The following is a 27,018-nucleotide window of genomic DNA, read 5'->3' as shown; positions in this document are numbered from 1 at the left end:
GGCTCTCCCTCGCGCTGATCTGCGATTCTCCCTCGCGCTGATCTGTGGCTCTCCCTCGCGCTGATCTGCCGGCTCTCCCTCGCGCTGATCTGACTTGCTCTGGTCTGCGCGCAACGGCGGGCGGGAAGGGGGGGGGGCGCTTTTGGAAAAGTTGTGCGACACAACGAATCGATGACGCAATTCGTTGCCAACGCTTTTAGTAATCGATTTTCATCGAATTTATCGATTCGTTGTTGCAGCCCTAGTTTTGAATTTAATTGATGATGTCTCAAGGGACCATTCCTTTTAAAGTGACTCTAAGTTTTTACACTCAAACCAATTCCTTTAAAAGTGTGTTTCAGTGCTTGTGATGGTAGAAACTAAACCAGCAACTTCACATAAAACAGCACTCGGCAACCCTCTGCTGACCACAAACAGCACTTGGGGGTGATTCCTTTGAAGGAGCTCAGGATGTGCTGAAGAGGAAACAGATAGAGGCAGGAGAGACAATGCTGCTGATGGTGTTAAACAGCACCTTGGGGTTCCCTTTGCTCTGGGACACCAGGCTGGAGAAATAGGAAACCCTTGCATCTCTGACTGCAGAGTTAAAGGATGTCAGAAGATCCTTTAGGTGCAGCAGATGGACGTGGAGATGAGTTGTCTTCTACAAACGCTCAATTTTTCTGCATTGGCGCTTCAGGCTGCGAAGGCTGTCATTAAACCAGGGAGTAGAGTTCACTGCAGGAACTGATCTGGTTCTGACAGGACAGATGTTGTCCAGAATGGAGAGGCAGTGCTCGTTAAACTGAGAAGTTAAGGAATCTGGGTCGTTATCAGAAGAACAGGGTGGCAGCAGAAAAATTGCTAGCTGTGCTCTCATTAAAATAACGAGAACTAACCATACGGCGAGCAGGAGGTGGGGACGCAGAAACTGACAAGTTAAAGAAAATGCAATGGTGATCTGAAATATAAACGTCCTCAGGACAAACACTGTCAGCATTTAGACTCAGGGTAAAAACAAGGTCTAGAGTGCGCCCCCTGGTGTGTGTGTGGGGCCAGAAACATGCTGGGTAAAGCTGAAGGAGTCCATAAGGCTGGAGAAATTCATGGCAAAGAGATCAGAGGGATCATCAACGTGGACGTTAAAGTGACCAACAATCACCAGTCTGGACAGCTTCACAGTGGAGGATAGAAAGTCACTAAACTCCTGTAGAAGAACTGTTTGGACAAGGTGGACGATAGACCACAGCACAGTAGAACGGGTCCTTACGCCCGACTTTAATCAGCTGCAGTTCAAATGAAGCAAAGTAACCAGAGGTTGTAGAGCTACATGGAAGATGGTCTCTGAAAACAACAGCTAGGCCTCCACCACGACCAGAACCCCGGGGCTGGCTAAGAAAAGAATAGCCACTCGGGCAAAGTTCAATCAGAGCAGAATAATCAGATGTTTGCTGCCAAACTTCATTCAGAAACAGAAAATCCAGGCTTTTAGAGATAATTAAATCATTGAGCAGGAAGGGCTTATTGTTAACAGAGTGGGTATTTAATAGAGCCATGTGAGTGAGGTGGAGGAATCAGAAACTAAATGAGCTGCTCCACAGGTGATTCAACCACTGAATCAAGTGTGTTGGACCAGGGAAACCACTAAAACAGGCTGGATACCCGCCCTCGATTCCCGAAATTGAAAATCCCTGATCTAGGTCATGGTAATCCACAGGAGTTCAAATGGAGGCAACTGGACTTTGGTTTCTTGATGTTTCTTGATGTGGGCTCGTCGACATATAAATATTGGACAATGGGTTTCCATAGGCTCCAATAACACGTTTTTGAAGAAAAATGTGAGGTGGCCACCACCGCCATTTTGACCGCGTCACAGACTCCGTCAAGCCCAGACAATTCCACAAATGGAAGAGAGGTGGAGCTGAGGGTGTGGCTGTAAGGCTGAGATCTACTGACGACACCCGGTCGAGCTAGCTACAAGCTAACTCAAAGCTAACGCGGAGGTGGGAGCTAAGCTAACGGAGGTAGCAACCTAGCTACAACCGGAGTTAACTGTGCACAACATCAGAGCTTCTGAGTCAGAGATGCGCACAGCAGACAAGCGCCGCTGCGATCTGAGATGCCGCTGGGGAGAACCGGGTGGAAAGGTTTCTATCCCAGAGCTCCACAAGCCGGCAGCCCGCGCAGCAGACAGAAGCCGCAATCCGACTGAGATGCGCCAAGCTGCGGGGAGGGAAGAACGGGTGGAAAACAGAGGTCTCCTGAGAGCTCCACAAGCCGATAGTCGGAACCCAGCTCCACCAACATGTTATATTTCAACCCATTTTCTAAAGTGCAGCATTATGTTAAATGCACCGGGTTTTACCCTATTACATTTAAATTTCATGGTTAAACAGTACATGTTAAAATCTAAGCTCAGCTCAGCAGTGACCTAAAATACATAAATATAATTTTACTTACCGAAAAAATGAAGTGGAGACTCCTTGGACGCTCTATTAGTGCAATTAATGCCACAGCAAGTCATTTTGTCCAACAATGGCACAAATAATATCCAAAAAGTACACACAAACGCTACAACTAATGGTCTAAGTTGAGAGACTGAAAATGACGGAACAGTTTCCAAGCCAGACCGAGGCTTCACTGAGGCCTTTCCCCGGAGCTAGCTCTGTGGTCACGTGGGTCTGATGCTCATTAATTATACAGACTTTTAGGCTTTTAATACACTTAAACAGAAGAGTGAGAAAAAATTCACCCCCGTCAGAGTTGTCATGAGTGTAAACTAGATCATTTAAACAAAAAACATGTTTTGGTACCAGGCTGTAAACATGTTTACTTCTGCCTTGAAATTGGTATTTTTAACATGGGAGTCAATGAGGATTTGCTCGCTTCTGACACCAGCCCCCAGTTGATGAGGGTGGAACTGCAATTAATTTAACTTCCGCGTTTGCTTCAATTTTCCACCCGCATTGGGGGGCTTGTGTGGGCTGCATGAGAGCTGCTGGTGTTGGGGAGCTTCATTTCATTGATGGTATCATGAACTCAATGTACTGCTCTATACTGAAGGAGAAGATGCTGCCATCACTCAGTCCACTTTTCCAACACGACAATGATCCAAAACACACATCTAAAGCTACTGCTGCATCTTTGAAGGAGAACAGGGTGTACATGTATGTCTCCTGATTAGGGCTGGGCAAAACGATTATTTTTGTAATCGATTAATCTAGCGATTATTTTTTCGATGCATCGATTAATCTAACAATTAATTTGTTAATTTGATTAGATTAAATTATTGATTATTTCCCAATTATTTGACTTATATAGCAGTTTGATTATTACTAATTTATGTATCTCAATGAAATAAATGCTAATTTCTTCATTTGAACACATTTTAATTAAAAAATTCAAAAATAAAGTTGTTGTAATAGTAGTACAATCTTACGTTAGAGATAACATTTAACAAAAAATCATATGTTGTGCAAACTATTTATATAAATCAAGGAAAATTTATAACAAAAAATATATATATAAATAGCAGCAATGGCGTCTTTTAACAAACAAAATCTAACATAAGTAACCTAAGTAGGACTCTGTGACTAGACTTGTCCAAGCATCAGTGGTAAAGGAGATTTTGGATGAGGCCTTTTTTAGTTCGTTCCTTAGTTTCTCAACTGAAGTTTGATGCTTTCTCTCCATGCTTGTAAAATGGCGCCTAGAAGGCAGAGTGTAACCTGGTTGAAAAGTGGTCAGCATTTCTTTGAATCCTTCACCCTCAACCACAGCAAGTGGCCTCATGTCTTTCAGAATCATAGATAGGACGCTCTCAGTAAGTAAGTACAGCCACCTCTTGGGGGGTGCAAGGCGTTCTTTTCTGACAGTAGTCCTCCAGACTTTTCTGTTTGTTCCTGAAAACATAAATCACACAAACACACAGATGAATTAAAATTGTTACAAAAATATTTATGTAGAAAGCATAATATCAAAATAATAATTTGAAGATCTGTAATTCAGTGCTTTCTCAAAATATTTAATCTATAAGATTTGTTTAAAAAGAGATTTTTAACACACAATGCTGCACATTTTTGTAGTCATTAGATGGTGCAACTTAGATCTATAAGATCAACAAGCTAACGTTCAAACAGGATGAGGCATTAAACTTGACAATCAAGAGTCCTTTGTCATTTTGCTTTTGCAAGCACTTCAACAATATTGTAATAATGTCCACGACGGCTACATTTAGCAGGTGATACATTGTCTTTGTTAACATTTTTACTGCGGACAATTAGCGCTGTCCCACATTTTCAGCTCTGGCCGATTCTCATAATCAGCACGTGCGCATTCCGACTCATTTGACCATCATGAACCACAAATAAAAACCAACAAAACAGATAACAGCTGCTGCTATATGTTACTGCTAAGCAGCGTGGCAGCAGTGGGTCTGCTTGTGTGTGTGAGTTAGTGCATGGCTACGTGGGAGTGTTTGGATGTTATAAAACAGTGTTAGTAAAAAAAAAAGTTGAAAACTTACGGTGTTTTTTCGTTTGCCGAAGCTGCTCCTGGATGCCTTCGTTTGAGGTGCTGGTGCATAGCCGTCGTGCTTTTATGATAGGCCATTTCCACTTTACACAGCCAGCAACGACTGAATTACTTCCTTTTCCGTTAAAATAGTCCCATACCTTTGAACTGCGAGTTCGGGTTGAGTGATTTAAGTCGACTGCCCCGCTCATGTTGCCACTACTCGCCGCTGCCATGTTTGTTTCTGAACGTGATAACGCATCGACGCAAATTATTAGCGTCGACGTATTTTACGTGTCGACGTAATCGATTACGTTGACGCGTCGTCCCGGTGTCGGTACAGTATCTGCTCGGGTGCAAGATCGGCTCGGGGTCCTTCGACTGCAGATGACGTCAAAGTACGGCAAACCCACTCGGACAAAATACACTACACATCTATACTGTTCAGGGGTGGACCTTTAAAGCACCCGAGCGCCAATGGCGCTAAATTTTCTCACCGGGCGGTAAATACTTGACGACTTACCGCCCGGGTGGCGCCCAAGCATTATTTGTCATTTACACACAGGCTTTCACCTACATCATGGCCCCGCCCTGTAGGAAGCTGCCGTTTTCGTTTCGCGCGCGTGAACCTGCGCGCCTCTAGCCACGTACTGCACGATTCTAGTTATTGTCACGTGAACTATAAGTTCACTATTAAAGACGAAGTGGAACCACGCTAGAAACACACAAGCACGCAGGAAGATCGCGCCACCACAGGGATTGGATTTCTTGATGAAATCTCCGGCAAAACGCTTTAAAACTGGTGAGGAGAAGCGAGACAGTTCGAAACGGTATGAAGCAGAGAAGCATGTGCATAGGTGGAATGATTCTTGGAGGTTTAAAGAAGACGGAAGGTGCGGAGAATGGCCGTATTTGAGTTGAGTAGCGGCTCGCCTGGAAAACAGACGGAAGCAGCAGGGGGAGTGGCTGAAAGCCGGCGTTTAACGCCGGGGACACACCGGCCGCGGAAGCGCCGAGAAGCGAATGGCTCACGAAGTCCGGCCGCTGCTCGCCACTCCTCAGTTCAGATCAGACGCTCCCCATTCGAGGCGCGCCTCGGCTCAGCTTTTTCTTTTAATTACTTGGTGTCCTCCATTTCCTCAGCTCTCTTCCTCTACGAGAGAGAGAGAGAGAGAGAGAGAGAGAGAGAGAGAGAGAGAGAGAGAGAGAGAGAGAGAGAGAGAGAGAGAGAGAGAGAGAGAGAGAGAGAGAGAGAGAGAGAGAGAGAGAGAGAGAGAGAGAGAGAGAGAGAGAGAGAGAGAGAGAGAGAGAGAGAGAGAGAGAGAGAGAGAGAGAGAGAGAGAGAGAGAGAGAGAGAGAGAGAGAGAGAGAGAGAGAGAGAGAGAGAGAGAGAGAGAGAGAGAGAGAGAGAGAGAGAGAGAGAGAGAGAGAGAGAGAGAACGAACTAGTTTTTCGTTTTTCCCTGCATGATGGATGAAGATATCGCGTTAGCATTCACACTTGTTCAATTTTCAATTTTAATTCTGGTGCCTGTTAGCAGCTGAAACACATCCTCACGTGCTTGTGGATATCATATATTGTATACGGAGACATGACCGTAATAATAAGTAAAGGTTAGCAGCTGTAGCTTCAGTGTGCTCATAGGAAACGTGACAAAAGAACACAAAACACATTTCTCCTTATGGCCTATATAGTTGTCATCATCAACGTAACATGATTTACAGAATTCATGTGACCAACTAACATTTCATTTTCTACCACCGGATGTTTGGATCAAAATGTGAACCAATCAGATCTTAGATCAGGTGAGAGCCAGGCGTTTCCCATCATCCTCTATGTTTTGCAGCTGAGGGAGAGCAACTGCAGCGCCTTGCTCCAAAATCTGCGGCCGCCTTGATCTCACGAGGTTATCGTTGCCTACGTATGCATGACGTCAGAGCAAGTCGGCGTCAATTTGGACACAAATCTAACCGGCATGCACCGCTCGCCGATCACCGCTGGTCTAATCTGCGCAGAACTGGCTCATCTCGAACACAGCCAATGGCTCGAGTACAGCAAAGCGGAGTTGGTGATGTACTGCGTTGTATGCCGGAAGTATGCGACGACAAAATTGTGTTTTGTTGAGGGAACAAACAAATTCAAACTTGAATACGTTATTATGTTTGTGAATGTGTACAAAATAAAGGTTTATTACATTTAAAACGGTTCAGTTGTTATTTTGACTCGTTTTGGCAGCTGACCAGCGGGGCCGGTAGATTCTTGGCGGGGCCGGTAAATATTCAGAGTTACCGGCCCGGCTGGCCGGTTGGTTTTGAAGTTAATGTCCACCCCTGCTGTTGGAAAGAATTTAGCAGTTTCGTTATTAAAATAATGTTTCTTAAGACGTAAGTTTGTGTTTATAATAGTATTTGTAAAATAAAACACTATATTTGATTCATGTTGAACTCCTCTTTGAGCACATCCCTTGAAGGATCATAGGTAATAGCAACACCTGTGGAATTGTATTTGCAGGAAAGAAGTGTGTCCCGTTTATTGAAGTATTTGTGTTGAGTTTTTGACGTCTTGTCCATGCGTAGTTCAGTTACGCTCATAGCTGCTAGCCAAAGCTCTGGAGTTAAAAGTTTTCTGGCTTTACTAAAATACCTGTCTGTACTTATTTGATTGATGGTAGTTTTACTTTCTATTAGACTCCAAATGTAATCATTTGGCACGTTTCTAATTCATAATTTGTAATAATGTAATCGGCGATATTAGCATTAGCATTCCTATGGGTTTTTCCATGTATATTAGCATTGCGCTAACCACTCGCTGCCAAATTGCAGCCTTTGCCATTAGAAAATCTTCTTTTGTCACATCGCAATTTAATTGCACATGCAGTTAATCGTTCAGCCCTATTATACTTGCAGCTCTATGCTAAAAGTGTATTTTCAAAGAGGTAATGATGGATTTCTTTGTAAAAGTTGTCCATCTTTCCAATAGAAAAAATTTGCCTGGACCAACGTCACGTGATAACAACGTTACGTGATTACGTAATTCCGTAAGGTTCATGTTCAGCCAATCAACTACTTAGACGTCATCGGCAGTCGACGGACCCGAGCCGATCTTGCACCCGAGCAGATCTTGTACCGACACCGGCCCTACTCCTGATCTGAACCCAATCCAACACCTGTGGGGAATTCTGAAGCAGCAAGTTGAGCATCACTCTCCATCCAGCATCCAGGCTCTAAACCAAGTTCTTCTAGAAGAATGGGTGAAGATAATGTTGCAACATGTCGCCACCTTGTTTATTCCATGCCAGAAGACTTGGTGCTGTCCTTGAAAATCACGGCGGTCATACAAAATTCTAGATGTAGTAGTTTTTATTGTTTTTTTTTTTTTTTTTTTTTTTTTTTTTTTTTGCTTCAACCAATTTTAATAAAACTGAAGATTTTGTGATCTAACTTAATTCCACTCTATGGAGTTAAACAAGTGTTCAGTAAAACCAGCCTTGTGAACACTCTGGAAATTGTTCTTTTGTTGATTGATCTGCTGATTGAATTTGTACTTTTTAAAGGGGGTGTACTCATTTATGCTGAGCGCTGTATTCACTGTGATGGTGTTGTGGACCCAAACTACCAGAGGTCTCCCATTCAGGAAACCCGATATCCGATGTGTTAAGTCCCAGTCATACCAGTTTCTGCTCTAGCCGGACTGGAAAGTGCACTGAAACACTTGAGCTCTGGCCATAGCTCATCTCATGTATCAGAATAAACCGACTCTTTGTGTTTTATCTCTGTTTCAGATGATGAAACACGCCTGGGACAGCTACAGGCAGTACGGCTGGGGTCACAACGAGCTGAAGCCCCTCGCTAAGAAAGGACATTCCACAAATATCTTTGGTAAGTGGAACACCGACTCGTCTCTCCCTCTGCTGTCCGGCCCATGGGCACGTTGCTCACACGCGGTTGTAAACCACACACGGATGCACGCTTGACTGTACACACGAGCTGTCTTGTTGGCACTCAGACACACGTACAGTGTTTTCTCCTAATTATAATAATACATTTTATTTCAACAGCGCCTTTCTAAACACTCAAGGACACTTTACAGACAGATATAAATCACACAACAATAAAAGATGGAACAGCATAAAACAAACAGACGGATTGGAGCAAAGAGTAATTATTGGAATGCTAGACGGAACAGGTGGGTTTTGAGTCTGGTTTTAAAGAGAGTGAGGGAGTCAGTGTTACGGAGGTCAGGAGGGAGTGAGTTCCAGAGCTGGGGAGCAGAGCAACTGAAGGCCCTGCTCCCCATAGTGACCAGACGGAGAGGTGGGACAGAGAGGTAGATGGAGGAGGAGGACCTGAGGGAACGGGTGGAGGTTGAAGGATGAAGGAGGTCTGAGAGGCACGGGGGGCTAGGTTATGGATGGCTTTGAATGTATATAGCAGAATTTTGAATTGGATTCTGGAAGTGACTGGGAGCCAGTGGAGCTGCTGAAGAACAGGGGTTATGTGGCGGAAGGAGGGAGTTCTAGTAATGATGCGGGCTACCGAGTTCTGGAGAAGTTGTAGTTTATGGAGGGATTTGTGAGGAAGACCGAAGAGAAGACAGTTGCAGTAGTCAATACGGGAAGTGATGAGGCTGTGGACAAGCATGACGACAGAGTGAGTTGTGAGGTAGGGGCGTAGGCGGTTAATGTTGTGTAGATGGAAGTAGGCAGACCGGGTAATATTGTTTATGTGGGACTGGAAGGATAGTGAGGAGTCGAGGATGACACCCAGACTCTTGACCGCAGGGGTGGGGGAAACTAAGGAGTTGTCATTAAGGTTGTGTACAAGGTTATGTGATGATGCCTCCAGCAGGATTAGAACCACGAGATCAGTGAAAGAACAACAGAACATGTCATCACTGACGATCAGGACTGCAATCACATCAGCTGCAAATCTTTCATGTTAACAACCGAAAGGATCCTATCAAGAGCAAAGTAAACATTAGTTCTAGATTAATCCGTGTGAAGTGGCAGTGAGTGATCATATTAAACCGCTGTGACCAGCGTGGATCAGTCCAGTGTTTACACAAGCCTGCTGAGGTAATCAGGACTTTCCTGATATCGCATCGGTGTGGGCAGCCATCTTTTATTTCCACAGAGGGGTCAGTCTAATGCAGCCTGTCGTCTGTGACACTTCAGGTTCAGAGGCAGCTTTTATGATTTTCTCCTCTGCAGCTGACAGATCACACAACTTAAAGCGCACAGGAATCGTTTGTTTTTTAACCTTTCCTAGTGTCAGGAGTAAGCCTGTTATAAGGAGCCGTGGCTTGTTTTGTGTTCTTTTATTTATAAACGCGTTGTAGACTGTGAGAACTGATCAGGTGATGGATTACGCTGCAGCTGAGTAAAGCAAAGATACTAAGGCATTAGGACCTTTCTCCCGACCCAGAGTTGTCAAGCCACCCTTTTCCTGTCGAGAACCATGGTCTCAGATTTGGAGGTGCTGATCCGGGTCGGGAGAGAGGTCCTACCTCAAGTGGAGGAGTTTAAGTGTCGGGGTCTTGTTCACGAGTGAGGGTAGGAGGGATCGGGAGATCGACAGGCGGATTGGTTCAGCGTCTGCAGTGATGCGGACGCTGAGCCAATCTGTCGTGGTGAAAAGGGAGCTGAGCCAGAAAGCCAGGCTCTCGATTTACCGGTCGATCTACGTCCCAATCCTCACCTATGGGTATTGACCCATAGGTCAATACCTAGCTTTGGGTAATGACCGAAAGAACGAGATCGCGGATACAAGCGGCCGAAATGAGTTTCCTCCGTAGGATGGCCGGGTTCAGCCTTAGAGATAGGGTGAGGAGCTCAGACATTCGGGAGGCACTCGGAGTAGAACCGCTGCTCCTCCAGATCGAAAGGAGCCAGTTGAGGTGGTTTGGGCATCTGGTCAGGATGCCTCCTGGACGCCTCCCTGGGGAGGTGTTTCGGGAGGTGTGCCGGCAGGAGACCCCCGGGTCGACCCAGGACACGTTGGAGAAGTTACATCTCCAGTGTGGTCTGGGAACGCCTTGGGGTCCTGCCGGAGGAGCTGGTGGAGATGGCCGGGGAGAGGACGGTCTGGAGCTCCCTAGTTGGGATGCTGCCCCCGCGACCCGGACCCAGATAAGCGGAGGAAGACGACAACGACTAAGGCATTAAATATAAAGCTGACTTGTTGCTGAGCAGCTGTTTGACAACCAAACAAAAACACGATTGGTAGTTCAGTGTTGGATAAACTCTTCTGCCTCTTTTTCTGCTCATTTGTGTCCATCTTTTTTATCTTTAGGAGCATTTTAGTGATTTATGTCCTAAAGGGAGTTTTGTTATTGAGCCAAAACCCTGAAGCTGACAGCCAGGCGTCGTTACACAAGGCTACGGTTTAAATTGATCCCATGATGTCCCGCCCACTTTGCTCCTTCTGCTTTTCACTAATGTTGTCCAGGGCCCATGCTGTTTACAGACATAAACAGTGATCAGTTACTGAGAGGATTATTTATGAAAACGGTCTCAAATCACTTAAAGTCTCAGGGATGTAAGTGTAGCATAAAATCCTGGTTTTATGTCTGGAATCGGACACTTCTCCACTCATCTGATCAGACCGTTGTGAGACTGATCACACGCTTTTAATCCCAGGAATGTCTTCTGACAGCACGGTGCTTTTCCACAGATAAACAGGATCTTTAATGGTTTCTATGCTGTGAAACAGCAGCAGGAGTCCGTCCACAGCGATCAGCAAAGTTATTCATCATTGAGAACAAAGCTGGATGATATTGTTAAAGCATGCCGCAGAGAGAGCTATATGCTAACGAGCTAGCTCAACATCTGTTTACCAGCTGTTCATGACTGCATCCTACATGTGTAACAAACATAGTTTTTATTTGGCTTTCACAACTCTAAATGAAAGAACCTCCAAAACAACTAATATCTGAAAGACTTTATTTTTATTATTTCTCAATAATTAATTAATAAATAATAATTTAAGCAAATTATCTGGCTTCACTAATTCTTATACACCCCATAGCTGTCAGCGACCATGCTCCGGTTTCATTAACTCTGGTAAATAAGAAGACAATCCCACCAAGCAAAAACTGGAGATTCAATACATCACTGCTTAAAGACGAAGGTTTTATTGATTTTTTTAAAAAGGAGTGGGCTTTATATTTAGAACATAATGACCTGCCTGGAACATCAGCATCTGTTCTCTGGGAGGCAAGAAAGGCAGTGATGAGAGGTAAAATAATCTCTTTCTCATCACATAAGAAAAAAACGGAAAACAAACGTATTCAGGAGTTAGAAGAAATCATTAAGTCTTTAGAGGCATCCACAGAAGAAGAGTTAATGAGCAAATTATGTAAAGCTACATTAGAACTTCATGGAATCACTGACAAAAAGACACAATTTTTAGCACAAAGATTACGAATAGAAAACTTTGAACATAGTAATAAATCAGGTACATTTTTGGCTAGCCAGTTAAAAATTAATGAAGAGAAAACTACCATATCTGCTGTTAAAGACATTTGTGTCATCACGCTTAGACTACTGTAACGCTCTTTTTACTGGTCTCAGCAAAACCTCCCTCTCACGCCTTCAAGCCATCCAAAATGCAGCAGCCAGACTCCTAATCAAATCCAGCAGACGAGCTCACATCACTCCAGTTTTACAGTCCCTCCACTGGCTCCCGGTAGAATATAGAATTCAGTTTAAAGTTTTAGTCCTGACCTATAGAGCTCTTAACAACCAGGCTCCAAGCTACCTATCTGAGCTTTTATCCCCACACACCACCTCTCGGAACCTTAGATCCACATCTGAAAACCTGCTGGCTGTTCCTCGAACCAGAGTGAAAACCAAAGGGGACAGGGCCTTTCAGACTACTGCAGCTAGACTTTGGAACAGTCTACCTTCAAATCTCCGTCTTTCTAACATTGTAGAGATCTTTAAAAATAATCTAAAAACTCACCTTTTCATCCAAGCGTTCCCTCCCTAAATGTTTCAAAAAGATGGCTTTGTTTGGGTTCACACCTTCACTTTGCTTATACTCATGATTTTATTTTCTACGTTTATCACTGCTATTGTTTTTCTGATGTTTTTATTGGTTAGAGGTATTTGCCCTGATCTTTATCATGTTGTACAGCGCTTTGTGATTTATATCTGTGAAAGGCGCTATATAAATACACTTTTACTTACTTACTTAAAGACTCAACCGGGAATATAGTTTATGACCCTGAAAGTATAAACAACACTTTCAGAGACTTTTACCAAACTTTGTACTCACCACAGATAAACCCATCAGATAATGAGAACAATGAGTTCCTTGATAGGATAACGCTTCCTAAATTATCAGACAGCCAAGCTACAGTCCTGGACTCACCACTAACATCAGCGGAGCTCCAGGAAGCCCTTAAATCCACGATGAATAGGAAAGCTCCAGGTCCAGACGGGTTTCCAGCAGAGTTCTACAAAGAATTCTGGATCATTCTGGCTCCAATATTTTTCAGAATGGTGAGAGATATCGAAGAAAGGGGCAGATTACAGCCAAACATGAATTCAGCCAATAATAGTCTCTTGTTAAAACCAGGCAAATACCCTGCATTTCCTACCAGCTATCGCCCAATTTCCCTTATTAATGTTGATCTCAAAATAATTTGTAAAGCCCTGGCAAAAAGATTAGAGAAGGTAACCCCCTTCATAATACGCCCTGGCCAAACTGGTTTCATCAAGGGTAGACAGTCATCCACAAACTCACGTAGATTACTTAATTTAATAGATTTCTCTTACAGTAGAAACATAGAAACTAGTATATTATCTCTAGATGCAGAAAAGGCTTTTGATAGAGTTAACTGGAAGTTCTTTTTTACAACTTTACATAAATTTGGGTTTGGGAACTTCTTCATAAACATGCTACAAACATTATACAGTTCACCAACTGCACGTGTCAGGACGAACGACCAAATATCAGCTAGCTTCTGTCTTCAGAGGGGGACCAGGCAGGGATGCCCACTCTCCCCCTCACTGTTTGCTATCTTTATTGAACCACTAGCAGCAGCAATTAGGCAAACAATAGGTATTAAAGGGATAAAGTGTAAGAAAATAGAACATAAGATCAGTCTTTATGCAGATGATGTTTTACTCTTTATCTGGAATTCTCAATCATCTCTCTCTCATTCAATAGAACTGATACTCTTTTTCACAAGTTTCAGATTACTCTATAAACTGGTTAAAATCCACAGTTCTACCAATTAATTTCTCTTTTGTCAATTTACTTAATGCACAATTGGAGTCAGGGAATATCACATACCTGGGAATTAATGTCTCTCCCAAGTTAGCAGATCTAACAAAATTAAACTACATCCCACTTTTAAAGAAAGTGGAAGATGATCTTGCAAGATGGAAATCCTTTATGATATCACTCATGGGGAGGGTTGCAACAATTAAAATGATGGTCTTACCCAGAATGAATTACTTATTTTCAATGATCCCAAACAAACCACCAGCTGACTGGTTTAGATCTCTGTACTCCTCAATTACCAAATTCCTTTGGCAGGATAAACCCCCACGAATTAGCTTAAAAACGCTTCAGAAGACCAAAGAAAGAGGAGGACTGGATCTACCCAACTTTTATTATTATTTCTTAGCCAACAGGCTGCAATATATACCAAGATGGTTGCAAGATAACCCACTAGATGAGTCCTGGTTAGATATAGAACAGACACTTTGCAATACGATAGAGCTTTCAGACTTACCATTTATTAGCTCAAGCATAAGAAAACATGAAGGCTTCAAAAGTATTTGTATCAGCACCTCTCTGACAGCATGGTGGGAGTATCTTAAAATGACGGAGTCTTCACTAGTACCATGCAGACGCACACCTATCTGGAATAATCCTGATATTTTGCAAAATAATAAAATGATGAACCTCCCGGACTGGAAAAATAAAGGAATCCTATACCTGGAACACATATATGAAGGATTGGACTTCATCCCATTTAATAGAATAGTCTCCCAATTTGGAATAGATAAGAATAGCTTTTTAGAATATCACCAAATTAAATCTGTAGTAAAACAAAAATTTAAGCTCAATAAAATAGAATTACAAACTCCACCAAGGGTATTAGACTTCTATATTCTCAAACCCCCCAAACTACTGTCTAAAGTATATAAGACACTGTCCAAAATAGACGATAGAATAGCAATCCCTATTGAAAAATGGGAGGTGGATCCATCAGTCAGCTTTGACCAGAACTTCTGGTCCCAAACTTGTTTAAAAACTTTTAAAATGATCAGAAACTCCAATTTACAATTAATTCAGTACAAAATTCTGCACAGAGTATACTATATAGGTCATTGGATGTTCAAGATGGGGTTTGTGTCGTCTGACACCTGTACACAGTGCACAAACAACATTCCTGACAATTACATTCATGCACTGTGGTCCTGTACACCTGTCCAGGAATTTTGGGGTAGAGTGTGTGAAGACCTGTCAAAGTCTCTGAAATGTTATATCCCAACCACCTCCTCTCTTTGTTTACTGAGAAACCTGGACCATGTCCCGATTGAAACATCTTTGGCTCACGTGGTTCTGACTGCCATATGCATCGCTAAGAAAACTATCCTCTTGAATTGGAAAAATAGAGAAACTCTGCATTAACCAGTATAGAAATCTTTTGTTAGATCATAGTGCACTTGATTTAGCCTCTGCTTCCACTTCAAATCAATCTCTCTGGGCTCCTTTGATCGTTTCCATCACATAGCGATGATGGGAGACCGTTGTTGTTGTCCTGCGGGATGATGTGGGTGGGGGGGTCGAGGGTCTGAGTTTGGAGTATCCGGATGTTCCCTGGGGGTGGGTTCACTGGGGGATGTCTGGGACCGGGGGGGGGGGGGGGGGGGGCTTACCTTGCCCCCCTCTGGAGTTGCTTGGGTTACCTCGGGGGGTGGACTACTGGCGGTTGTGAGTGGGGCCCCTTGGAGGTCTTGGCGGCGGCCATGGGTCACTGCCTGGCGGCTGCATTGCCCCTTGGCGGGTCTGGGGGGGACACAAATGAGCCACTTGAGGTAGGACCTCTCTCCCGACCTGGAGTTGGCAAGCCACTCTTTCCCGGTCGAGAACCATGTTCTCAGATTTGGAGGTGCTGATCCTCATCCCAGCCGCTTCACACTCGGCCGCAAACCTACCCAGCAAGAGCTGAAGGTCAGAGCTGGATGAAGCTAGGAGGACCAAATCATCCGCAAAAAGCAGAGACAAGATTCTCCTGCCACCAAACTCGAAGAACAACGCCTTTAATTAATTAGATTATTTTTTAATCGGGTCCCACCCCTAATTAAAACACATTCAGTGAAATCTCAGAGAAGTGGCTACAAACACAGATGGACCCAGGCAAAAATATTATGGCCTGCCAAAAGATGACCGAGAGCCCTTTTGGGATAAATTACCCAAATGTTTTCACCTACTGATGAAAACATTTGTGTCGGCTGGACACATTTAAATGTTGATTGTTTGGAGTGAGGTCTCATCCAGATGGCTGCAGCATCCAATCACAAACCACTTATTTAATCAATATTCTTCATGGCTTTTAATCATTTTAGAGCAACTGGAGTCATTTCTGCTCTCCATATGAAGGCAGAACCCTTAATGGCTGATGTGTAGCTTTTCCTTTCTTCTCCCCAGCATCTATCATAACTTAACGTGATTCAGAAAAGTGCTTTGCCTAGCAGCCGTCTTTAAGTGTCGGCTGATAGCAAGTCTGGAAAATAAAGCTGTTAGATTAAATGCTTTTTAAAGGATTTGTGCTGCAGCACAGTGAAGGGAAAACAAAAGCTATAACATTGTAGTGGTCTTAGTGCCGGGCTGCTCCCTGTACGCCTGAACAGACCGGTCCTGACAGGAAGTACGGACGTAGTAGTACGGAAGTAGTAAGACATCGAACTCTCGTGCAGAAGACTCGAGTTCGATTCTGGATGTGAACATAGTTCATTTAGAGTTTCTTTTTTACATTAATGGTATATTTTTTTACTGTAAGGTGCCCAAATTTTTATTTGAGACTCACCGAACAGCATTGAATTCACAGATAAAAAAGATGTGGGTTCAACTTTCATTTTGGAACAATTTTTCAAGCAAGGGAAGGGAATGATCTGAGCATGCAGGAGGACTGACCCATCATAAACCTTTGTCGGCTGTGCTGAAGAGAAAGGTACAGAACCAAATTATTTAATTAAATAGCTGCGCGTTCTCCTGTCCTCTGTCCTCCGGGCCACACACACACACACACGCACGCACACACACACACGAGACTGTCTCAGCTGTTATTTTCGTTAAGGAGTGTGCACGTACAGCATGCGCGCCTCGTGCACGAGCCTACTATTGAAGCTGCCATTACGCTTTTGGCCTGAGGGGGCAATCGCGAGCATAAAAATTCAAAACTCTGTAAAGTCCCTTTAAATGAGTGCTGAATAACCCACATAATTACATTTTTGTCTAGAATTTGCTAAAGGAATAATTTGGTCATTTTAGAAGTTCTAAATACTAAACAGTTGTTAACTTTCTGAACAGCCTTTGTTTAGAGAAATGGAGGTTATATCCTTAAGTGCTGAAGAACCAGGGGCTTCTTAAAACAGCCAGAGCTTGTTGCTGCCATCTTGAACCTTTAGGGTTTCATGGTGGTTGGTGCAGATGATGTTTTTTAACTCGTGGCAGCCCATGGAACGTAGCGGTGATGTAAGCAGCTGGAAACATGGCTTCTCTTAGTATGAGCTTAATGAACAGTCAGTCATAAAAGTACAGCATCCTGTTGAGGATTTAATTGATCTGACAGGAATAATGTACTAACCCTCTGTCATGTCACCACAGGGGTTCATGACTAACATGCTCAGTAGCTTACCTGTTTGATTGATTTACAACCTGTTGTTGCTCCCACACAGCCTGTACCTCCAGTTCTTTGTGTCATAACTGTGATTTCATGTGTGATGGGTTAAGGCTCATTCATTTAGCTTTTGTAAGATTAGAATATGGGTGGTTGGTACAACCTAAGAATTATATCCTCGAAATCGATCAGAAATATGCATTTTAGCAAAAATCTGAACAGTAAATGTCAGAAAGTATTACTGTACATCAACATCCAACTGGAGACAAAATTCAACAACTGGTCCCCGACCACATGTCGTGTTTAGGGTTAGGGTCTGCAATCTGGATCTCCTTCCAAGAGAGTAACTAATTAACTATTAGTTATTAATGTAGAGAAGATGAAATATTATTAGACTTTTTTCTGCTCCTTTTGAACAATTACATATAAATAGCTTTTAATAATTTGGCTTTTTATTGTTTTTTTATTTAGATGTTTTCTCTTGTTTCTTATTGTATGTTTTACTGGGCATATTATTTTTTAATTGCCCATGTTCTAATAAAATCTATATTAATTTGTTACATTGAGTAACACAATTACCCTTATATTTATTTATGGAGTAGTCTGAAACAATTAACACAACAATGTGGTCACAATCGTTTTTTGGGACAATAGCGGAGACGTCCATACATGAAGACACAAGGGCAAGAGCAGGGATATTCTAGAAATCTTTAGTAAATATATTTGTTTTATGTTTTATTATTTTCTGCATCAAACAGAACTTGATTCATTCTCCAACATTTCAGAAATGAACCACTGGGTTCAAATGAAACAACAAACAAGTCAAACATTTCATTTGGTGTTATTTCTGACACCCTTCAAATGTGGCATAAATATTTGACTCTAGAGTTGCTCAGAGACATTAAACACTCATATATGAACCCATTATGTATTTTATTATTACATTATGTGTCCTGTAGGTTTTCAGTACCTTTTTTAGATTTTGTGAGTTTTTGCAAAGCGTGTTTTTCTCAGCCTGAGGCGTGGTGTTGAACGAGGAAACAGATGTTTTACTTTGTTAAATCTTCTTAAATGTTTAAATGTTTTGTCCTAACCTGTTGTGAATGGAGAGCTTTTGAGGGATGGCAGGTTGTGTCAATTACGTTTTAGATAAAAAAAATAAAAAGCAATTATCTGACATCTTCTATTTATCGATGAAAACAAATCAATATGAAATAATCGTGATGCATCAGGATATCTAATCGAATTGAATCGTTGACCCAATAATCGTAATCGAATCGAATCGGGAGACAAGTGAAGATTCACACCTCTATCAGCAGGCCCGAACAGTTATGCAGTTATGCCAATCACAGAACTCTATTGCTTGGCGTGACTCAACTCAAAGGGAGCAGAAAGTGTTTTGCTCAACTACAAAAGAGTGTGATGGATGAAAGTGGTTTTACTAAGGCTTTAAATGAGCTGGCACTCAAATAACTTCATGCTAATGACCCACATGAACATAATCCTCTGTTTAGTGGATGCAATTACATCATGAAGTTAGCTTAACATGATAGATTACTTTTGCTTGGCAAAATACAATAACTGGTAATTTTATGAATGACCCCAGATAGAATTTAAATAATCTTACATTAATTATAACTAAAAGTTCCTGGGAGATATTTGTGACATGTAGCTGTAACTCTTTACTGCTTATAGATAAATGATGTGAGTCCTCGTTACTCCCACGCACCCTCCAGGATCCCCCTAAGGACACAGAGCTGGTCCAGTGTTCCACGGCCAGCACTAAAACCACATCACTCCTCCTGAATCCGAGGTTCGACAATTCGATGGACCCTTCTCTCCAGAACCCTTGAGTAGACCTTACCAGGGAGGCTCAGGAGTGTGATCTCCCTGTAGTTGGAACACACTCTGCGGCCCCCCCTTTTAACTCATTAACTGCCATTGACGACAAAAGTCGTCATTTTAAATCCAACCGTTCACTGCCATTGACAACTAAAGTACTCTAACCCTCGCTGTCCACCCTGGATCAGGCCACATTTAGCCAGACATAACCTGACACAGCACTTATGACAACATGACGCGTTTTATCATACAAACTTCATTCTGATGTTATTGTAGTAAACATAATATGGAACACCCCACTTTTTTACCATGTTGTTTATCAGTAGTTTTATGTCCTGCTTATGAATTATTTTTCATTTCTTTTCCCTGAAACACACAATTATCTCAAAGTCCTCTTAGTTTTACTCCATTTCAAGCACTCCTTGTTCTTTAGGTTTGATATAATTCGGTGAAGCTCTAAACCTTGGAGGGAAATCCCATTCTGCTTTAAGCTGCCCATCAGAAACCTCTGTGGCCCTCTTTCTTGCTGCTTCTTTTCCGATTAAATATTTAGTGGGGATGCAGGTGCCAAATTGGACAGCAGGAAACTGGAGGACATGACTCTGCTGTGGAGTATAGCAGCAATGTTCCAAAACCCAACACGTTTTCACATTTTAGCTGTCAGACCCAAGCTTTCTGTCCCCACAAACTAGGGATGTCCCGATACAACTTTTTCACTTCTGATACGATACCGATATTGCAGCCTTCAGTATTGACCGGTACTGATATCAATCTGAAATCAGCACAAATCATGCATACTTTTGCCTATTTCATAGTGTGGAATGTTTGAAAGGCTTGATCAGGTGATATTACTCAATCGGAGAACAAGAGCCAATAACAGTAAGTATAAAAAAATGACATTTTTTTTCTTTACCATTGTTTGCAAATATGTGAACCTTAATGGACTGCTTATATCAGAGAATTTTGATGCTGTCAGATATAATCCAATACACTGTTTTAGGGCCAATATTGAATTACTTTTGATGTTGACATTAGAATGGGACATCCCTACCACAAACATCTTTTGTTTTCATCAGTGAAGTTTCCAGATGAGGATTAAGTATACATCAGCTGGGCGACGGTGGCACAGGAGTTAAGTGCTCGCCCCCTTAATCGGAAGGTTGCAGGTTCGAGTCCCGCTCAGTCTGTCGCTGTTATTGTGTCCTTGGGCAAGGCACTTAACCCACGTTGCCTGCTGGTGGTGGTTGGAGGGACTGGTGGCGCCAGTGCTCAGCAGCCTCGCCTCTGTCAGTGCGCCCCAGGGCAGCTGTGGCTACATCGTAGCTCATCCCCACCAGTGTGTGAATGTGTGTGTGAATGGGTTGTGTTGTAAAGCGCCTTGAGGGGTTCCATGACTCTAGAAGGCGATATATCAAATACAGGCCAATAACCATTTACCATCAGCAGTGTGTAGCTAACCTGCTACATACGTCTGCACAGTACTGCTGGGAACGCTGGAAACTGGTCTGCCTGTGTTTTTTGTCGTTTTACACACCAGGCCGATCATCAGCAGAAGCATGTTTGTTGATGCTACCTTTGATTGTTCAGTTCTTATCTACGTTTATGTGTAGACATTTTCTTTTGACCTCATTGAGCATTTGGCAGTTATTCTGTCAAATAAGAACACAAATAGGAGATGAAGAAAGAAAATGCACATTTCATCATAATTAATTCTCATTTGCACCAGTCACAACTCAAGTTGTCTGTTTTTATGGTGTATACCTCTTTTCTCTAGGATTTCTTTCCATCTGAGAAAATATTACCTTAAACTTGTTGAATTGTAAAAAAGCAAACTGTGTGTCTTTATATTCTGACTTACACCTCTCATTTATTATTAAAACATGGTCTGTTTAGCTCATCTGTTTGTGAGCAGTATAATCCCAGATTGGCCCTGTTGGGGTTATTAGGAGCGAACAATTAGTAAGCTTCTACTTACTTTTGGATTCTTCAATAAATTCTGTAAATATGGGAATATTTACCGATGTATTAATTAATTAAGATACTCTTTAGGTATCCCGGGGCACCATCCCCTTCAACCGGGGAAAAAATTGAATCCAAAACTCTTTCTTGTCAGTCTTTCTTGAAGTTCGTAGAATCCTTGGAGCAGAGATTTCTAGTCAACACAAGAAGTCGCTTGAGGCAAAAATCTGAATTTTATAACATTTAATTAACAATTTGTCAAATGAATAAACAGTGAAATAAATGAATAATAACCATGTGATATAATAAGATGGATGTGTTTGCTTGTGATGGAGGATGTATGAATGGGGTCCTCCATTCTCACAAAGGAGTGGTGTGTGTGTGCGTGTGTATGGATTCAAAATGGAGTCTTGAATACAAGATGGCTGACCCCTTTGTTTGGCTAAAGTGAGGGTGGCAACTTGCACTTTAACTTCCAAGTCACTTAGAATCAGAAGTAACTTAACCTTAAAATCACTCAAAACACTTCAAAATGGTCATGAAACAACACAAAAGATTAATCACGAATTAATATCTTTTTAGTTTATCAGCCTGGCCATGGCCGAAACCATTTTAAGATACCAAACAATGATCAATAAGCAGTTTATTCTTTCAAAATGACCCGACGGACGTATTTGGGAACAAAAAAGGAACTCGTCTGGTAATTTGAAGCAATAGCGCGTTTTTATTGCTTATTCTACTCTATAAAGGAAACGGGAGAAGGAAGGAGAGAAAGAGATGAATTGAGTTTCTGATCACCAGAACAGTGAAGCGTCCCTCACTGTTTTGATTTGATGGTTCTCAGTGTTTCTCCGCAGTTTGGCGTCGTCCGTCGGTTTGATGGCTTTCTCCGCTGTTTTGGCGTTCTCCGTGAGTTTGACGGAGTTGCGGTTTTCCCCAACCCGGTTCTGTGGTCTTCCCTTCAGCAGCTAGGCAGCGAGCGGTTAGACAGACCTGATGGGCTTGCAGCTTAGCTTTCCAGCGGTTCCGTGAGCTACGCTGGAACACTTAGACTTCCCGCGTGCTCAAGTTAGTCGGAGCGTACGACGAGCGTGTCCTTACCGCCAGGTATCCTGGGCAAAAGAACGAAGTTCCTTTGTCTTTCCTGATGATTTATAGTCTTAGTTCGCGGGAAAAATTCCATGGCCTCCCGCACATGCGCAGAACGTGTTTCTGGTATTAGGCGGTGACATCATCCCAATGCTTCCGTGTGCAAAGCATCATGGGAAATGAAGTTTCTTGGCGCTGATGTGATTATTTGCTTTTCAGAGCAATTTAAGCACAGTCATTTTGGAGAAAATCACTGCATAGTAATTTCCTCATGAGGTCAGACCCTCAACAGCCCTACGTCCTGGCGTGCCTTGTTGGTAGTGAGTTTGACATGTTTTATTTGAATAGGTCCAAAACAACCCTCGCAGGACATCCAGAGCTGGTTTAAATTGGTTCCTTTGAGTTTCAATGCTTTTGTCATCCATCTAACTTCACCTGCCACCATTTAAGTTTGGTTATTAGTTTAATTTTCTTTGTACGGCTGAAGGAACGTCATCAAAAGACTTGAAATCAGCCCTGACAGCTTTGACTTTGGCGTCAGGCCTGGAAACAGGCAATCAGGCTGGAGCTGAGCCATAGACACAGCCAGACCAGTCACCCTCTGGGGCTGAGAGCTGAACACAGCAGATGTTAAATTCTGCTGCTAAATCACTCTGTAACCAGTTATCAGTCGGAGACACTGGTCTGAACTGGCCTGGGGAGTAGACTTGGCTATGTTCATCTCTGCTTGGCTTGTTATGGAACTGTGTCACAGTAGAGCCACAGAGAACACTTTCTGTACTGTTCAGCACCCTGTCACTTTGACTAAACATACTTTTAAATATATGACAGACTAAATACTAAAAACTGAGCTGACAATACCCTAGCCCTATACCCTAAGGTGAGGTCAGGTAGAAACTATATCCATTGCCCCTGTTAGAAGCTGACAGCAGACAAAAACGTTAAGATTTTCCAAACTCAAAGGTTATCTTTGTAAACAACAGTAAACCTTTTCAACCAAACAGCTTGCGGACTTTCCCTCCCTTTCATTGGAAATCTAATTATAAAGATCTTTAGCTTACAGGTGTAAAGAAAGTCTATTTCTTTTGTAATACATAATTAAAATGTGAAATTATACGTAACATTAGTTCAAATGCTTTCATAGCCATGATTCAACAAAGAGAAAACAATGCTGTGGACATTAAAACCACAAAAACAAGAAAGTGAATATGGCTGAAAGAAGTTACCAAAGGCATTTCTGAGAAATAAAACATCTGCAGCTGTCAACATTAACATAACATAAGAACAAAGACACGGTCAAGGTGTGGCTACCTGGAAGGTGCAATCCCCTTGAAATCTGAAATGTGTTGTTTTTCATTACAAGAACCAGCCAGGGTAGCTTTCTGGGGCCATTTCATCTATAAAGAGAGAAAGATGTAATATAAAATTACTTGTGCTTTAATAAAGGAGTAGAAATGCACAAAAGCTCCAAGTTTTTAAGACTCACAGCCATCTTAAAAATGCCCGTCCAAGGACTGTCCATTGTCTTCCATTCTATGAGGAAGAGTGGAGGTTGAATAATGGAACGGCATTTCTCAACCTCGTGTGAATTCACATCAGAGAGCGCCGGAGCTCGTCGTCTAATGAAACTGGCATGGAAGCTGAGGGAGAGATGTGTGTGTGTGTGTGAGGGAGAGATGTGTGTGTGTGTGTGTGTGTGTGTGTGTGTGTGTGTGTGTGTGTGTGTGTGTGTGTGTGTGTGTGTGTGTGTGTGTGTGTGTGTGTGAGAGAGAGAGAGAGAGAGAGAGAGAGAGAGAGAGAGAGAGAGAGAGAGAGAGAGAGAGAGAGAGAGAGAGAGAGAGAGAGAGAGAGAGAGAGAGAGAGAGAGAGAGAGAGAGAGAGAGAGAGAGAGAGAGAGAGAGAGAGAGAGAGAGAGAGAGAGAGAGAGAGAGAGAGAGATGTGTGAAATTGTGATGGATGAAGAGACGATGCGAAGTAAAAGTTCAGTTGAAGTTAGACGTATGTAGTGTGAATTAAGTCATTAGAAGAAGAAGAATGTTTGAGGTTTGGTTTAGTGGGGTCTGCATGTGGATATCCTGGCCAATCTGTGTTGGGATTTGGGATGCCAGAAACTCTTTATCTTTCTGTTGGTGGTGCCAGTTCTGTGTCGTGACACAGACGGGGTTGTGTATAAGACTGCAGACACCTGAGGTCCAAGAAACCAGCAGCAATAGACAGTGACAGGGAAACACTGCACAGCCTGATGAGGCTGGTGGCAGGTAAAGGCAAGCTAGAAGAGGTGATCAACGGGAGAAAGACCCTTAGTGTGAACCGAATGCTCCAGAAATAGAAGTAAAGACTGAAAGTGTATGCACAGATGGGTGGAGGAGAATCTGTAAACCAGGGATTGGATGGAGCGATCAAAGAAAGATTAACAAAAACACAGGCTGACAGTGATGAATGAGAACAAACAGATGGTTAGGTAGAGGAGGGAGGGGCCGATGGAAAGATGGTGTGAGTGATGGAGCAGAAAGGAGATGGAGAACCAAGTCTTTTCAGGTGTGATCACAAGGCTATTTCCAAAAATGCAAGAGTGCAGGATTTCTCAAGGTTAGAAACACTCATCTAGAGCTAGTCAGAGAAAGTTAACTCACTCTGCAGGTTAGACTTACTCTGTCCTGAAATTACTATGCAGTAGCAAAGACAACACAGCTTTTGTGTTGGGGGAGAAGCTGTTACAGGTGAGTTGGGTACCAATGGACCACATTGTTACCCTTGCAGATTTACTGGGGAGTCGTGGGAGTCAGTTAGCCTGGCGCTTGTGTGTTTAATGGATCTGGAGAAGGCGTGTGTCCATGACCTTGAGGGGTCTAAGGGTGCTGCAGGGTTTTAAGGGCCATCCAGCCCCAGTGCTACCACAACAATAGCTTGTTTGCATTCTCGGGACAAAGTCGAGCTCTGTGTCAGTGTGGGCTGCTCCTTGTCTCTTATCCCGTCTGTGGTGTTCATGGCCTGGAAAGACAGCTGTTTAGAGGAGGTTGTCTGGTTTAAGAACCTGGGGGTCTCATCTCTGAATGTTGCTAATGATGTGGTTCTGCTGTGGTAGTAACAGCTGAGACTGTGGCAGAGGACCCTGGTGTCAGGTGGTGGAAAGCCTGTCAAGTTGGGAGTCTTTGCCTCTTGTGGACGAGTTCAAGTGTCAGGGTGTCTTGTTTGATGGTAGGAAACAACCTGAGATGGACAGGTGCATATGATCTTCACCTGCAGCATTAATGGAGTTGTTCCAGTTTGCTGTTTTAAAGGGGAAGCCGAGCCAAGAGGTGAAGCCTTCATTTTACTGGTCATAAGACCTGGAGTATGACTGAAAGAACAAGATCCTGCATAGAAACACCTGAAACACCTGTATGACGGCTGAACTCAGCCTTGGACATGATGTAAAACGATCTGCATCAGTTAAAGTGGTTTGGGCGTCTCCTGGTTGTCTTCTTCTGCAGATTTCTCTGGGATTTGATTGAGGCCCGGGAGCAGATCCAGGACTCACTAGAGATATTATAAATCCTCTTTTGCCTGGGAAGGCCTTAGGATTCTCCAGGGAGTGGGATTGTGTCTGGGTTACCCTTCTGAATCGGTTAAATCTGCCCCTTGCCCTCCTTTGGTATAAAAAGATGGATGAATGGGTAGGAGACTGAAAACAGTCATTGCGTGCTTCCTACTGACCACAAAACAGTTTAGTCTCTAGTACATGTAACATCCTGTTTTATAGCAGCGTGTACAAGTCATGGACTTTCTGCATAGTCAGCATCCCCAACATCCCCATGGCATTTCTCATACTCTGCTTGATTGGTTCCGTTCATATCTCTCTGGCCGTACTCAGTTTATTCAACTCAAATCCTTCACTTCCCGTCCCTTCCCTGTCACTACCGGCGTCCCCCAAGGCTCTGTTCTCGGTCCACTCCTTTTCATCACTTACCTTCTTCCCCTGGGAAAAAATTTCCGTAAATTTGACATCCATTTTCATTGTTACGCGGATGACACCCAGCTCTATGTATCCTCCAAACCCTCCTCTTCACTCCCCCCTTCCTCCCTCACCAATTGTTTATCTGAAATCAAAGACTGGTTAACATGAAACTTTCTCAAACTTAACAGTGATAAAACAGAAATGCTACTTGTCGGCACTAAATCCTTACTATCCAAAATCCACAGCTTTACACTTCCTGTCGACAACTCCTTAGTTTCCCCCTCCCCTCTGGTCAAGAGTCTGGGTGTCATCCTCGACTCCTCACTATCCTTCCAGTCCCACATAAACAATATTACCCGGTCTGCCTACTTCCATCTACGTAACATTAACCGCCTACGCCCCTCCCTCACTACTCACTCGGTCGCCATCCTTGTCCACAGCCTCATTGCTTCCCGTATTGACTACTGCGACTCTCTTCTCTACGGTCTTCCTCACAAATCTCTCCATAAACTCCCAACTCCTCCAGAACTTCGGCAGCCCGCATCATTACTAGAACTCCCTCCTTCCAACACATCACTCCAGTTCTTCAGCAGCTCCACTGGCTCCCAGTCACTTCCAGAATCCAATTCAAAATTCTGCTATATACATTCAAAGCCATCCATAACCTAGCTCCCCAGTGCCTCTCAGACCTCCTTCATCCATCAACCTCCACCCATTCCCTCAGGTCCTCCTCCTCCATCCACCTCTTTGTCCCACCTTTCCGTCTGGTTACTATGGGGAGCAGGGCCTTCAGTCGTTCTGCTCCCCAGCTCTGGAACTCGCTCCCTCCTGACCTCTGT

At 43.1% G+C, this 27,018-nt stretch overlaps 1 protein-coding gene across 3 annotated transcripts in view; it reads left to right on the top strand.

Moving 5' to 3' along the window:
- Positions 1 to 27,018, top strand: part of man1a2 (mannosidase, alpha, class 1A, member 2) — a 210,445-nt gene that overhangs the window by 76,515 nt on the left and 106,912 nt on the right. For all 3 annotated transcript variants that reach the window (XM_070544080.1, XM_070544081.1, XM_070544082.1), the window contains one exon: positions 8,273 to 8,369. In XM_070544080.1, the coding sequence (XP_070400181.1) occupies positions 8,273 to 8,369 (97 nt within the window). The remainder of the gene's footprint in view (positions 1 to 8,272; positions 8,370 to 27,018) is intronic.

The sequence above is a fragment of the Nothobranchius furzeri genome, chromosome 14 (genome assembly GCF_043380555.1).
Source record: "Nothobranchius furzeri strain GRZ-AD chromosome 14, NfurGRZ-RIMD1, whole genome shotgun sequence".
NCBI classification, from domain to species: domain Eukaryota; kingdom Metazoa; phylum Chordata; class Actinopteri; order Cyprinodontiformes; family Nothobranchiidae; genus Nothobranchius; species Nothobranchius furzeri.
Note: the sequence above shows the minus strand (reverse complement) of the source record. Positions and strands in the feature narration are given on the sequence as shown.